Source organism: Melospiza melodia, chromosome 22, assembly GCF_035770615.1.
Source record: "Melospiza melodia melodia isolate bMelMel2 chromosome 22, bMelMel2.pri, whole genome shotgun sequence".
NCBI classification, from domain to species: domain Eukaryota; kingdom Metazoa; phylum Chordata; class Aves; order Passeriformes; family Passerellidae; genus Melospiza; species Melospiza melodia.
This window is the reverse complement of record NC_086215.1, coordinates 6,611,542-6,624,473: the sequence shown is the minus strand read 5'-3', so window position 1 is coordinate 6,624,473 and position 12,932 is coordinate 6,611,542. Positions and strand designations below refer to the sequence as shown.

General features: G+C 44.1%; 1 protein-coding gene across 1 annotated transcript in view; it reads left to right on the top strand.

Annotated features, from left to right (window-relative positions):
* The window catches only part of BRINP1 (BMP/retinoic acid inducible neural specific 1), a 94,534-nt gene that overhangs the window by 79,792 nt on the left and 1,810 nt on the right, over positions 1-12,932 (top strand). Inside the window, exons 6-7 of the mRNA XM_063175065.1 lie at positions 2,085-2,321; positions 6,934-7,156. Coding sequence (XP_063031135.1) covers positions 2,085-2,321; positions 6,934-7,156 — 460 coding nt within the window. The remainder of the gene's footprint in view (positions 1-2,084; positions 2,322-6,933; positions 7,157-12,932) is intronic.

The following is a 12,932-nucleotide window of genomic DNA, read 5'->3' as shown; positions in this document are numbered from 1 at the left end:
GGTCAGGCAGAGGGGCAGCTTGCTGCTCACCTGGAGCAGGGCAGAGGAACCAGGGCTCCCTGTGCCTCCCAGAGCCCCCTGAGCCCCCACACCTGCTCCTCCAGAGGGACCTCATTAAGGCCGAGGTGCTTCTCTGGATCCAAATGCAAAAGGGTAATGGGGGTCCCAGGGTCACCACCTGCTGTTTTTCTCTTGTCTGAGGTGAACACAACCCATCAGAGACGGGCCTGCACTCCTGAGAGGGGTCACAACCCTTTTTGGCATTCCCGCACGCTCTCATCCTCTGAATTATTGTCTGATTTTCATTCCACTCCAGTGAGCTGTCAGGCATGGCTCTGGTAATGCAGCGCAGCAGAAGCACAAACAGATGGGTGATTGACCCACGTGCCTTCATTACAGTGCAGCTCAGGACTGCCATAACCTGCTCACACTGCCACAAACCCCTCACACTGCCACAAACCCCTCACACTGCCACTCCATCTCTGCCCTCTTCCAAGGGAGGTCCCTGTTGGATCCAGGACATTCCCCTGGCTGCTCTGGGTGATTTGACACCCTGGCAAGGGGCTCAGAGACCTTGGCACAGAGTCAAAAACACCTGTGCCTTTGATTTTAGCCCATGGAAAAAATAACCAACTTTGTGTGAGGAGTTACAAGCCACAAGAATTTGAGTAGAATGATAATGAATTTGTCACAGGGTGAAAAAGTAGAATTTTGGGGTTTTTAGAGTGGGCAAGATGGAGGAATTTGGGCATCTTTGCCTTTTAGAAGAGGCAAGATGGAGGAATCTGGGCATGTCCTGTTCTTCTTCCCCTTCTTCTTTTCCTCCATCTTCTGCTGTGGTGGTGGCACTTTTGGATTGGTTTAATGTAGAGACAGGCTGTCCAACATAGGTGATAGGTATTGGAAAATTATTGTAAATAAAGTACATGTAGTTCTTAGTATAAAAAGCTAACACCACCCCAAGGGCAGGGACTGTGCCACAACCCGACCTGCTGGACAGATCTCAGCAGGTCAGAGAAAGAATGTGATAGATAAGGGAAAATAAACAACCTTGAAAAGCAGAACCAAGGAATCTCGACTTCTTCTTTGGTCGCAAGGCTGGGAAAAAAAGACTTTTTAATACCTTGGGGGTCATCTCAACCACAGAAACCCGAGAGGTCCCTGAAAGGCTTGGAGTTGTTGTCCCCTGCCTCGTGCTCCGCAGACACTGACAGGGGCTGACAGGCAGCGCTGGGCAGGTAGGAGCAAACAGCTGGGAATCCTCAGGGAGATCCACAGGGAGGCTGGGATGGAAAACCACGTACACTGTGCACAGGGCAAACACTGAAACTGTTATTGCATCCTCGGGTACCTGAGCAAGGAGGCACTTACAGTGCTGCCTGCACAGATGGATGCATACACAAACACTTGCCATGCAGAAAGGGACAAGGGGATAGATCTCCCTGCTAATGTAAGTCTGCCAAGCAACACTGAAATCATCGGCACTAAATCCATTTGCACTTTTATAGGATTTGGCAAGTAGCCTTCCTAGCAGGGAGCAAGCTGTGAAGGCTCAGGTACCCAGCTCCTGTATTTATGCTGTGGGAGCTGGGCACTTAACTCTGCAAGGGACTTTTATAAATCCCCTCTCGTGGTATTTTCCTTTCTTCTGTTTTCTGTTGCTTCTTATTTTCCCTTTCAGTGTGCATTTTCCTTTTTTCTGTAGAACCAAACCCATTTAGTATCTCTCAAAACAGGTCAGAGCAGCATTGCTTCTGAACTAGCACTTAGTTTCAGGACACAAAAAACATCATATCTGGGAATAAGGGAGGCTTTGCATTCAGAGCCTTGTGCTGGGATCTGGGAATGGGATGAAAGGGTTTTGGGGAAGGGGAAGTTTCTTGTCACCCTTCTCCTGCAGAGGAGATGGGCTCTGTTCTCAGCTAAATCACTACTTGCCCTAAGGAATGCAACTGGTACTTTCTTTATTCATGACAGCTTTTAATTCTTCACCATAACTTTGAAAAGAGGAACAAATACCTGAAATTGCTTTTTAATTTACTTTTTTTTTTTTTTCATCCATAACCCTGTTGTTGTCTCTCCAGGCCTCCAGATCATCTTCCCTCAGTATTTACAAGAGAAGTTTGTCCAGTCTGCCTTGAGTTACATCATGTGCAATGGCGAGGGCGAGTACATCTGCAGGGACAGCCAGTGTGGCTGCCAGTGCTCCGAGGAGTTCCCCCAGTGCAACTGCCCCATCACCGACATCCAGATCATGGAGTACACCCTGGCAAACATGGCCAAGACCTGGACAGAAGCCTACAAAGATCTGGAGAATTCAGGTAACTGAGAAAAACTTGCTTTTTCAATTTGTGGCAGTTTCAACTTGGTAGAAATCTCTTATTCCCTCAGTATAATGATCTAGTTTGGCTAAAAAATAGAAGATTTTAACCCAAACCCAGGATCTTAGTCTTGAAAGTCTTACTCTTTTTTCCTCTATTAAACACACAGACAGGAACACACACCACACATGGAATTATGTGTACAGGGATATTTTCCATGGAAGTATGTGTTTGGTTAAAAATCTGATTTTTCAGACCAAACCATCTACAAATCTCTCTTTTAATAGTTCTACGGAGAAACTTCCACAATATGAATGACTCCATGTTCTCAGAAGGCTGATTTATAATTTTATGATGTTATATTATATTAAAAGAATGCTATACTAAAACTATACCAAAGAGAAAGGATACATCATATGGCTAAACAAGAATGATAATGAAAGGTTGTGACTGACTCCTCAGAGTCTGACACAGCTGGCTGTGATTGGTTATTAATAAAACACAATTCACATGTTTGGATAAACAATATCCAGGCCACATTCCAGAGCAGCAAAACATGGAGAAGCTGAGGCTTCTCATCTTGCTGGGAGAAGAAATCCTGGCGAAGGGATTTTTCAGAAAATATCATGGTGACAGGCTGGGTAACCCCAGGGCAAACCAGAAATGTGGATTTCAGGAGCTTTTCCCAGCTCAGTACCACACAAGCTTTCAAGTATTACTGGCAGTGCCTGCCAGCACAGTCACTGGTTGTGTGTTAGCTGTTGTTAGCTCTGTCACAGCATCTTCACAAAAGGGGCTCGAGAGCCTCAGGTTGGTCTCAGCAAACCCCTTCCCATCCCAGGGGCTCTAACCCAGCCCTGAGAAGGTGGGAGCCCCGTGGAAAGAGGGGTTCCAGTCCCACATTCTGTCCTTGCTGCACTCAATCCTAGCACAGACCAGGGTAGATAATTATATTCAGGCTCCCTCCCCTTGAGATTTGAATGGGGGAAGGTGTTTTTCATTTGCCATGTTAAAGTGACATATTGCAGTGCAATTTCTGCCATATTCCACCCAGGGCTGGAGGCTTTTCAGGGCTAGATGGAGTGATTATCTTTATGTCTAAAGCTGCTGCATCTGATTCATCACTTTGATGCATCATGCGTGAACTTATCCTCTGAGATAGAAGTTGCTATCACAAAAGACTGCAGTATTAGTGTTTTGCTTCTTTGTTTTAATAAATATTCCCAATAACTGGAGGATTTTCTTCATTATGAACAGCAGAGGAGAAATCTCTGATGACATCTGAAGGCTTTTCCAATAAAGTGGACTGAAAGGCACAGGAGTGCTCTGAAAGCAAATACCATTTTGCACAGGAAGCCACTGAAAGCCCAAAACATTTGTATTCTGCTTCTGGTCTGTGTTGGATCCTCTGTTAATTTGAAAAAATTGTGCAGGGCGAATCAAGAGTTGCTGTGATTTGGAATAGTATCTTCAAAGTCAAGGAGGCTGCAGTGAACTGAAGCTGCTTTGAATCAGCTCAGGAGATTTTTTTCCCTGTGCTTCACTGCTTGTGGGTAAATTGAGAAAAATAATACTGTCTCATTCTTGGTATTTTAGAATGGCTGGTCAAAAAAATCGGTGATTGCGGATTAAAAAAAAATGCCAACTTTTAATTAAGTCATTTGGTGGAGTTAATTTGTTTGTTTGTCAAGGCTATTGGTTTCTGATGTAAATGGGTTTGTTGTTTTTTTTTTTTTTTTAACACTGGCAGAAGGAAAATTTCCTCTGTGAAAGAGATGTCTGACCTGTCAATTCCCCGTGGTGCCACTTGTGATGCTGAGTCACTGCCATGGGACTGCCTTGGGGATGGATGGGGTGACTCAGCAGAAAGAGGGCCAAGCTGCATCACGGGAGGTGTAGTTCCAGCCACCAGCAAGGTTTGCTGTGCAGAGGAATCAAATAACCACAAATGCAAACAGACATGTTAATTAATTGGAAATTCTCAGGGTTAAGAATGAAGCATTCCCAGAAACAGGGAATATCCCCATGCATACCACTGGCTTTCAGGCAGAGTTATAAATTAATATAAATAATGAAGAAACTATGTTGGTTTTAAAGTACTTTTCTTTTTCTTCATCACCCTAATTTTAAAACAACCCCATCCAGCTTTTATTTTGCCAGATTTGCTGCTCATTTGTTTTTCCCCCGACGTTGCACTGCGGTAGCAAAATGTGCACACTGCACCGAAATTCCTGCCTCGCCCGTCTCGATGAAAAATGTACCACATTCATCATCAGAGGGAAAAGAGCCTGGGCTCCTGCACAAAAAGGCTTTTGAGGAAATTGATTTATAAGGGGCGGGAAGCAAATGCAAGGCTTTTACTGCTGAAAGGTACCCGGAGTAATCAGCATGGTCAACAGAAGCAATTATACCTGATGGTGGTTCCAGAGGCACACAGGCAGGGTTGGGGAGGAGAAGGGCACTGGCAGCAGCACTAAAAACACAGTGAAAACCTGAGAGATGGCTAAAAACAATCTCTTGGTTGTCTTTGGGGGAGAAAGGAGACCAGCACATGTCCCAGGGATGTTGGTAGTGCAATGATGATGATTATTTTTATGAGTAGGATGTGAACTTCCACTTACCATCCATGTCAGGATGGGACTGACTGATGTACAAATATCCTCTGTTGGGCAGCTAAGCAGGAGCTGCAAGTAGGAGATTTCCTGCATAGGAAATCTGTTATGCAAATATCTTAGACTTTGTACAATAGGATTTAAATTATCTGATTTTTTTTTTCGCTAATTCTATGGATTATTTCTTTTTTTATTTGAAAATATGTCAGCTTTATGAACTCTCCTTTTCCTTCTGAAAATAGGATGAAGGAATTAAAAAAAAAAAAGATTGGGAAAGGATCAGAAATAATGTAGATAATGTAGAGGAAAAGATGGCTATACTTCTTGTTGGCTTGTTTGGGAAGTTTATGGCAGGGTCCTAGTCCAGCTTCCCTCTAGAAGCAGGACCAAAGCCAGCACTAGGTCAGGTCAGCCTTGGTTTTGCCTAGCAGAGTGTAAAATGAGAGATTTTTATACATCTCTGATCATGTTCCAGCACTGCATTACCTCCAAGTGATGAAGTTTTTCAGTAAATCATTTTAATCTCTCAAGCTGCAAACTGCGTATTGCTCCTTGTTATAGCGAGTGTCTCTCAAAAGAGGAGTTTTGCTCATATCTGTGAGTACCTTTTGCTGTAATTAAATATCCCTTGGCCTCCTCTTTATCAAGTGAGACCAGTGCAGCTCCCCACACCTGACTTTGCAGAGCTCAGAGCACCTCGGTGTCCCTCAGCTCTGCCCTCCCAGTCCCTGTCCATCCCTTTCAGGTGGGTGCCCCAGGTGTAGCAGTGCCAAGAAAAGGTGAATATCAACTCCCCCAAGCAGGATTCAGCCCAATATGAAGTTTTTTTTCCAGTGAGAACAGGATATTGACCCACCTCAGCCGCCAGGACCTTCCTCCCAAGCCTGTGCTGACACCTGGGGTTTTTCCTCTCCTGGTACAAAACACTGCTGTTGTTGTTATCACATTTGATGGAGTTCTTATTGTCCCACTCATTGCATTTCTCAAGGTCTCACTGTGTCAAATATGGTTTTCTAGCATCAAAAATTGAGTTATTTTCCCCTGAGAAAGTTGGAACCATCTGGTTTTTCCTCATCTGAGGATGTCCCAGCCTGGTAATCAGAGTCTGAGCAAACCACCCTTCCCGGGTAGGAAGGAGGGGCTGATCAGAAACAGCATCAGAATTTCTGATTGTGATGAAAAAAAAACCCTCAAACAAACCCTGCATAACAGTGGTTTTTTTTTCATTATCAAACAAAATAAAATGGAAATAAAGTGATCAAAAAACAACAAACACAATAAACAGCAGCACTGAAAAATATATTTTTCGATCAATTGGATTTGTTCCTTTGTCTAAAATTGACACCTTTTATTCTCACCCAAGCCCTGCAAACTATTTTTATTTTCCTCATTACAAAATGCAACCCATTTATCTTCAAATGGAGTTAAATGAGAGGTAAGAATCAAAATGTTCTTTTTTAAAAAATGCAAAAGCAGGACATTTTAACAGCATCCAAACCTTTCCTCTGGGGAATTTTTAAAGCTTTGTTTTTCCCCCTTTATTTTTTTAATTACACAGCAAAATACTTTGCCTTCAACAACAAACAGCATTTCAGGACCAGCTGAAAAACAATGTAAATGAGAACATTTTAAGTGAAAATGATTACAACTCCCAGCTTTTTGTTTATAACCCTTACACTATAACCCCATGTTCCAGGGAATTTCTGTGGTTTTGGGGTTTTTTTTCCACCATGTACATTTTAAGTGTGTTGTTACACCTTGATATTCACTATAGGGTTTTTTTTTTCTATATGGGTGCAGCAACAGCAATGGGATTAGTCACTTCCTGGGGCAGAGTGAGAGAGCAGTGAGTTAATGGACATCACCTTCCCCTGGCAGAGCTGATGGCCTCATCATCATCATCACCACCACTCTTTCTCAACCCTACCAACAAAACCTTTGTCACAGCTCAGAAACCTCCGCATTTCTCCCCATTTCTTTTGTGCGTGTCTGTGTTCCAGATGAGTTCAAATCCTTCATGAAAAGGCTACCTAGCAACCACTTCCTGACCATTGGGAGCATCCACCAGCACTGGGGGAACGACTGGGACCTGCAGAACCGCTACAAGCTGCTGCAGAGCTCGCTGGAAGCCCAGCGCCAGAAGATCCAGCGCACCGCCCGCAAACTCTTTGGCCTCAGTGTCCGGTGTCGGCACAATCCAAACCACCAGCTGCCTAGGGAAAGGTACCTCCATCCTTCCTCAGGCATGGGGGAGCTGGGCTCAGGGGCTGGTGGAGCTGGGCTTGGCTTTGGGATTAATCCCAGCAGGCTGTGTTTGGTTGTGGGGGGTGCTGGCGTGGATGTTTGGGGAAAACGGTAAAATCTGGAAGTTCCTGGAGGTGTAGGTAACTTTTGTCACATTCTTGATTACATTCATATCCCTTCTGTGTGGCTTTACCTACCCAGGGGAAGGGCATCACTTATTCTTTAAGTTCTGCAAGAATACCTTCAGTCCGTTCTGCTTTTTTTGTGGTTTTCCCTCAAGATCCACAGCTGAGCTTTCAGCCTCCTCTTGCTGCTCAAAGAGACATGTGGAGCACAAGGTGCTTCTATCTTTGGCCTCAGTGTCCGGTGTCGGCACAATCCAAACCACCAGCTGCCTAGGGAAAGGTACCTCCTTCCTTCCTCAGGCATGGGGGAGCTGGGCTCAGGGGCTGGTGGAGCTGGGCTTGGCTTTGGGATTAATCCCAGCAGGATGTGTTCGAATGTAGGGGGTGTTGGCGCGGATGTTTGGGGGAAACGGTAAAATCTGGAAGTTCCTGGAGGTGTAGGTAACTTTTGTCACATCCCTGATCACATTCATATCCCTTCTGTGTGGTTTTACCTACCCAGGGGAAGGGCATCACTTGTTCTTTAAGTTCTGCAAGAATATCTTCAGTCTGTTCTGCTTTTTTTGTGGTTTTCCCTCAAGATCCACAGCTGAGCTTTCAGCTTCCACTTGCTGTTCAAAGAGACATGTGGAGCACAAAGTCCAAGAGCCAGTCTTGGATTGTGCTCCTCAATATCTCCAGAGTGAAAGGAGAAGCTTTAGTTTCACTTGAATACATCACATTTTTGCTGTGAGATTCAGTGTGAACCTGTAAAACCTCACTGAGCAGAAGCCTGGCAGGGTTATTATAGGTGGAGAAAGCAGATTTTCCATTTATTATAGGGGGAGAGAGCATTTTCCACTGCTACAGCAATTATTGATATCTAATAATCCCCTCCTGCTGGCTCCTTTCAGCCCTAACCTGTAGCTGAGTTGCTTAAAGTCATTTTTGGAGACTTGCATTTCTATGTTTTCATAAATATCTCTTGCTGTGTTCTTCTACATTGTCTGGACAGAAGCAATATGGAAAATCTTGGGGGAAAAATGAGTCTGAGTGCCTTTTCTTCCATGCTTCTCTTGGAAGGGCCAGGCCAAGTTAATATTTGAAGAGAAACTGTTTGTCCATTTCCTTCATTACCTAAATATTCTGTTTCAAGACAAAATGGACAGATTGACTGCTGTCTACAGCTCTCATCCAGCTCCCTGGCACCTGAACACGCTGACTTTTCATTTCATCACTGTTCAGCTCAGAAAACTCTTCCAGGGCTTAACACCTCTTTAATTACCAAGAAATCTCATGTTTCTAGACAAAAATTTGATGGACTTACTAGGGATGAGGAGAAATATCTATTAAATGTAAGAGATTATGAAATAAAGTCTTTGGAGAGCTTCCTAAACCTGGCCCATCCCTGCCAAGTGGCTGAGCTGTTCTGACCACGCTGAGTGCTGGAGGAGCCACAGGCATGTCCAAGTTGGAATTTTGAGTTGTTTTTGAATTTTTAACAACAACAACAACAACAACAAAATGAAGCAGCAGCGAGGAAATCTCCATCCAACCATGTTACTCCAAAAGATTCAGACCAAATATGTCTTCGGCATTTATCATCTATTTTAAAAACCCAGCCAAGCAGAAAGGGAGCCTCCAAGTACTACAATGAAATGTGGGGGAAGGAGGGTGGAATGGATGATGGCAGATGGGTTTTTAACTGACTGATGTGCTTGATTTGTTTAAGTCAACATCAGCAGGCATATTATAATTTCTTTTCTTGTTTGTCATTCTGCATCTGCAGCTAGGCAGGGGAGCAGTGTGGTAGGAGCTGTGTAGTGGAAGAGGTGAAGCCCATCTTTCTCCTCACAGAGCTGGGAAATACTCTCATTTTCTAATTGTTGCTGTACAGAATGACAGAGGCTTATCAAGCATGCCAGTGGCTTTGAAAGGATGGCTTGGTTCTATTAAGAGCAAGCCTCTCTCTCTCTAATACACATAATTGTAAGTCTGCATTATACATTCAAAGGCAATGTTAAAAAAAAAAAATAGATTGCAGTTGATTGTCCTCAGGGAAAGGAATAGGTGCTTCCAAAAGGAAAATAAGAAAAGAAGAGTAGAGATTCTGGCAATTAGGCTGATTCTCCATGACCCTTTGCAATGGCTAAGGAGACAGAAATATCTATATCTATATATCTATATATCTATATATCTATATATCTATATATCTATATATCTATATATCTATATATCTACAATTCTGTATATCTTTATATCTATATTTTATCTATATAAATATAGAAAAAGATATAGATATATCAATATATAATATAGATAAATATATATAAATATACAAATATAAAAATATATCAATATATAAATATATCAATATAGATATATAGATACCGATATATTTGGTCTCTACTTCTTTTGTCCAAACCCAGGAAAGTTTACAGGTTTAAAACAGAGGCAAATCTGTTGGTTTAAAAAGGAGACCACTCCTCAGTTAATAAAACTTTGATGTCGAATGATCACCTGTAGTTTTATTTTAAAGCACTGGATGTAAAATAGAAATAACATCCAATGGAGAGAAGGGTTATACATGTTCTGGCTTGCAGCCAAAATACATCTCACAGCTGCTGAGGAAAAAACGTAGCATTTTTTACTTCACTCTTCTGTACAGAAAACCCAAAAGTACCCCCAGAGCAGCTAGTGCTGGTTGGAAAGTGAAAGGTGAGTTTACAAAGGAAATTATTTAAGTCCCTGCCTTTTTTCCTGCAAATAAAAACCAAAATCTCTCTGGCTGCCTGTTCCCAGCATTGCCAGGGAGCCACATGTCCAGTGAGCAATATTCGGAGAACACTGCAAAGTAATTCTCACCCAGAGCTTGACCTGCAGGTCGTATTTATTATCACTTTAGAATCATGGAATCATTGAGGTTGGAAAAGGCCTCCAAGATCAGTGAGTCCAGCCTGGGCTTGATGCCCGTTTTGTCACCCCAGCCAGAGCAGTGAGTGCCACATCCAGGCGCTCCTTGGACACCTCCAGGGGTGGGGATTCCAGCACCTCCCTGGGAATATTTTAAATGAAGATCAGTGGCTACTCTGGTACTGGTTTCCAGCTCTTGAACAGTGGATTTTTCCAGCATCCTCTTGCTCTGACACCTCTTAGGTACAATGCCATGAGCCTGAGCCATCGGGGGGGTGTGTTTTAAAAAGTTACCTCCTGTCAGCTGAAGGGCTTCGACTGGGCCTGTGTATATTCTTAACCTGTCCCAGTTGCAAGAAAAAATGGTGGAATTTATACCACTTTGCTTCTCTCTCGCTCTCTCACACTCCCCATTGTCGTGTTTGTAGCTGATGCCCAGCTCTGCCCTGGATTCTGCATTTTTATTTAATTACATCCTTTATTGCTGCCATCAGCAGATGGTGGGTAGTCTCCTGTTTCATTTTCTTCTTGGTTTTTTTAGTCCTACTTCTATCTTTGCTGAAAGCTAAGACATACACACACGTTAACAAACAACCTCCCATCCATCCTCCACAAAGTTCATCTGGAGAACAGGAAATTTACTGGTATCCATTGTAAGATGTCAGCTGAGGCTTCTTTCCCATTTTGTTCTGCTGGCTGTTAGTATAAAGAAGGACAGAACTATCCAGTGATTTTTTTTTTCCTAAGACAGAACACACCCAAAATGGACAAAATGTGATCACCTGACTCTAATTCATTCCATTCCTATGGCCTGGCAGTCCTTGGTTCAACAACTCAGGGGCATTATCAACACCTAAAACCTGTGTAAAGCTTCAGTCCAGCACTGCACAAATCCAGGTGCATTCGACTGGCTTTCCAAACAGGATGTACAAAGATTCAGAAGGGTGGAAACATATTTGTATTGCTGAAAAGTGAGCAAAAATTCTCCTGTGAGCAGAAGACAGCCTCAGCCCCCTGGGATGGTTTGGAAATGCTTGTTGCTGTCAGCTTGTGGCTGTGTTTTACAGCCACACTGTGCTGTGCAGTCCCACCCCTCTGAGGCTGAGCTGTCCCAGGGATTAAGAGGAGCCCTGTGCATTTTTTGGGGACCAGGGGTGTGACTGTCTGCCTCTACAGCAGATATTTATGGAGGTCACTGCCTTGCTCCCAAGCTCCCCAGCCAGCCTTGTCCTTTCCACCAGCAGAAGAGCTCCTCTTGGCTGGAAATAGGGGGGAAGAGACCCTGGCAGCTCTGTATCACAGAAAAAAATATGAAAAATTGTCTGTTCCCATATCCAGCACTTCAGAATTTTCCTTCTAATGCCCTTCCTTTTTTCCTTGTCCTTCTTTTACTCCTTTTCTTCCTACTCTTATTCCTGCCTGTTCTCTTTCAGTTGTTGCTGTTGCAGTTTTTCCCTTTCTCCACCCTGCCCACTGTTTATCTCTCTCATTTTTCCTTTTACCTGCACATTTTCCTCTCTTTCTTTCCCAATCTTTCTGCTTCTGCTCCTTGATTATTTCTTTCCTTCCAGTGCTTTCCTCTGTTTTACACTCTCATCCCTCCACTGGCTCCCTCCCCCTAATCATCTTGCTGTTCTTTGCTGCTGTATCATTTAATGCCTTCTTTGATACAGCCCACAGCTTAATGATTATTCGGAGGTCAGGCGATGCAGGTGCCATGAATTTCACTAATCCAGCTCTGAGAGCCTCTGTCCATAATCACTCCTCCTGTTCTACAGGGGCTGAATCCTAATTTGTCATTAGCCAGTCCTCTCACTGCAGCACTACCAAGAACTTTTTGCCCAGAGGAGACAATGAAGTATTCATTAGCCAGGGGGGAGGTGGAGGGGAGGGAGCAGCGGCTGCACACAGGGCTCTGCTTAGGGCTGCTGAGAAAGGAGTCCCTGTACCCAGCTTTCCTGGGGCACTGGGAAGGGGGAAAAGGGGGAAACGAGGCAACGTGGCAAGTGGGTTGAGCAAAAAAAGTGAACGTGGGCTGCAGTGTCATTTTCTAGGAGCCGTTCCAGGGCTGCAGGATGTGGGGTTGAAAGTGCTGATCCAGCAGCTGTGGGAGTGGTGGGGCTCAGAGGTGGGTGAGCGGGGCTGATTTTAAGGAAGAGACTTCAAGAAGTGATTAATTAGCAGAAGACTTTGGGGGTTTTTTTTAGGGAGGAATAGTTTTAGCAGCTTTGTCTCTATGCATCCTGGCTTCCACCCTCTTTTCTACTGTTCTGAGCTCATAAGCAGAGGTTGCTGCTTGCTTGCCTTGTCCTGTTATGGGTCTGCTTTATAGAGGGTGGGGCCAATTGCCAGTAACCTGAAGAGCAGTTTTCTCCTGCTAGCCTGGGAGTTCTGCTGCCCTTGTGATGTCCTGATAGCCCCACAGTCTCTGGCATGGCTTTATCAGCTCCGTTCCCATGTCACTGTGGCGCTGCTGGGATCCTTGGCAGGACACAGTGCCTGTCTTGGCTCCTGGTGCAGAGTGAAGATAGAGCGCTCAGGTGAGCATTTCTAACTGGTAGCAATTTCTTAGAAGGATTTTTCTCATCACCAGAGGAGTAAACAGCAGATGAAAGATTCAGTCTAGAAATAGACTGGAATAGCTCCCAGATGCCACGGCAGGGTACCGATGTTCCGAGAGCTCTGCCTCAGACATATCCCTGAAAACACTGTAGCTCCAGCAAGATGCCAACACTGAT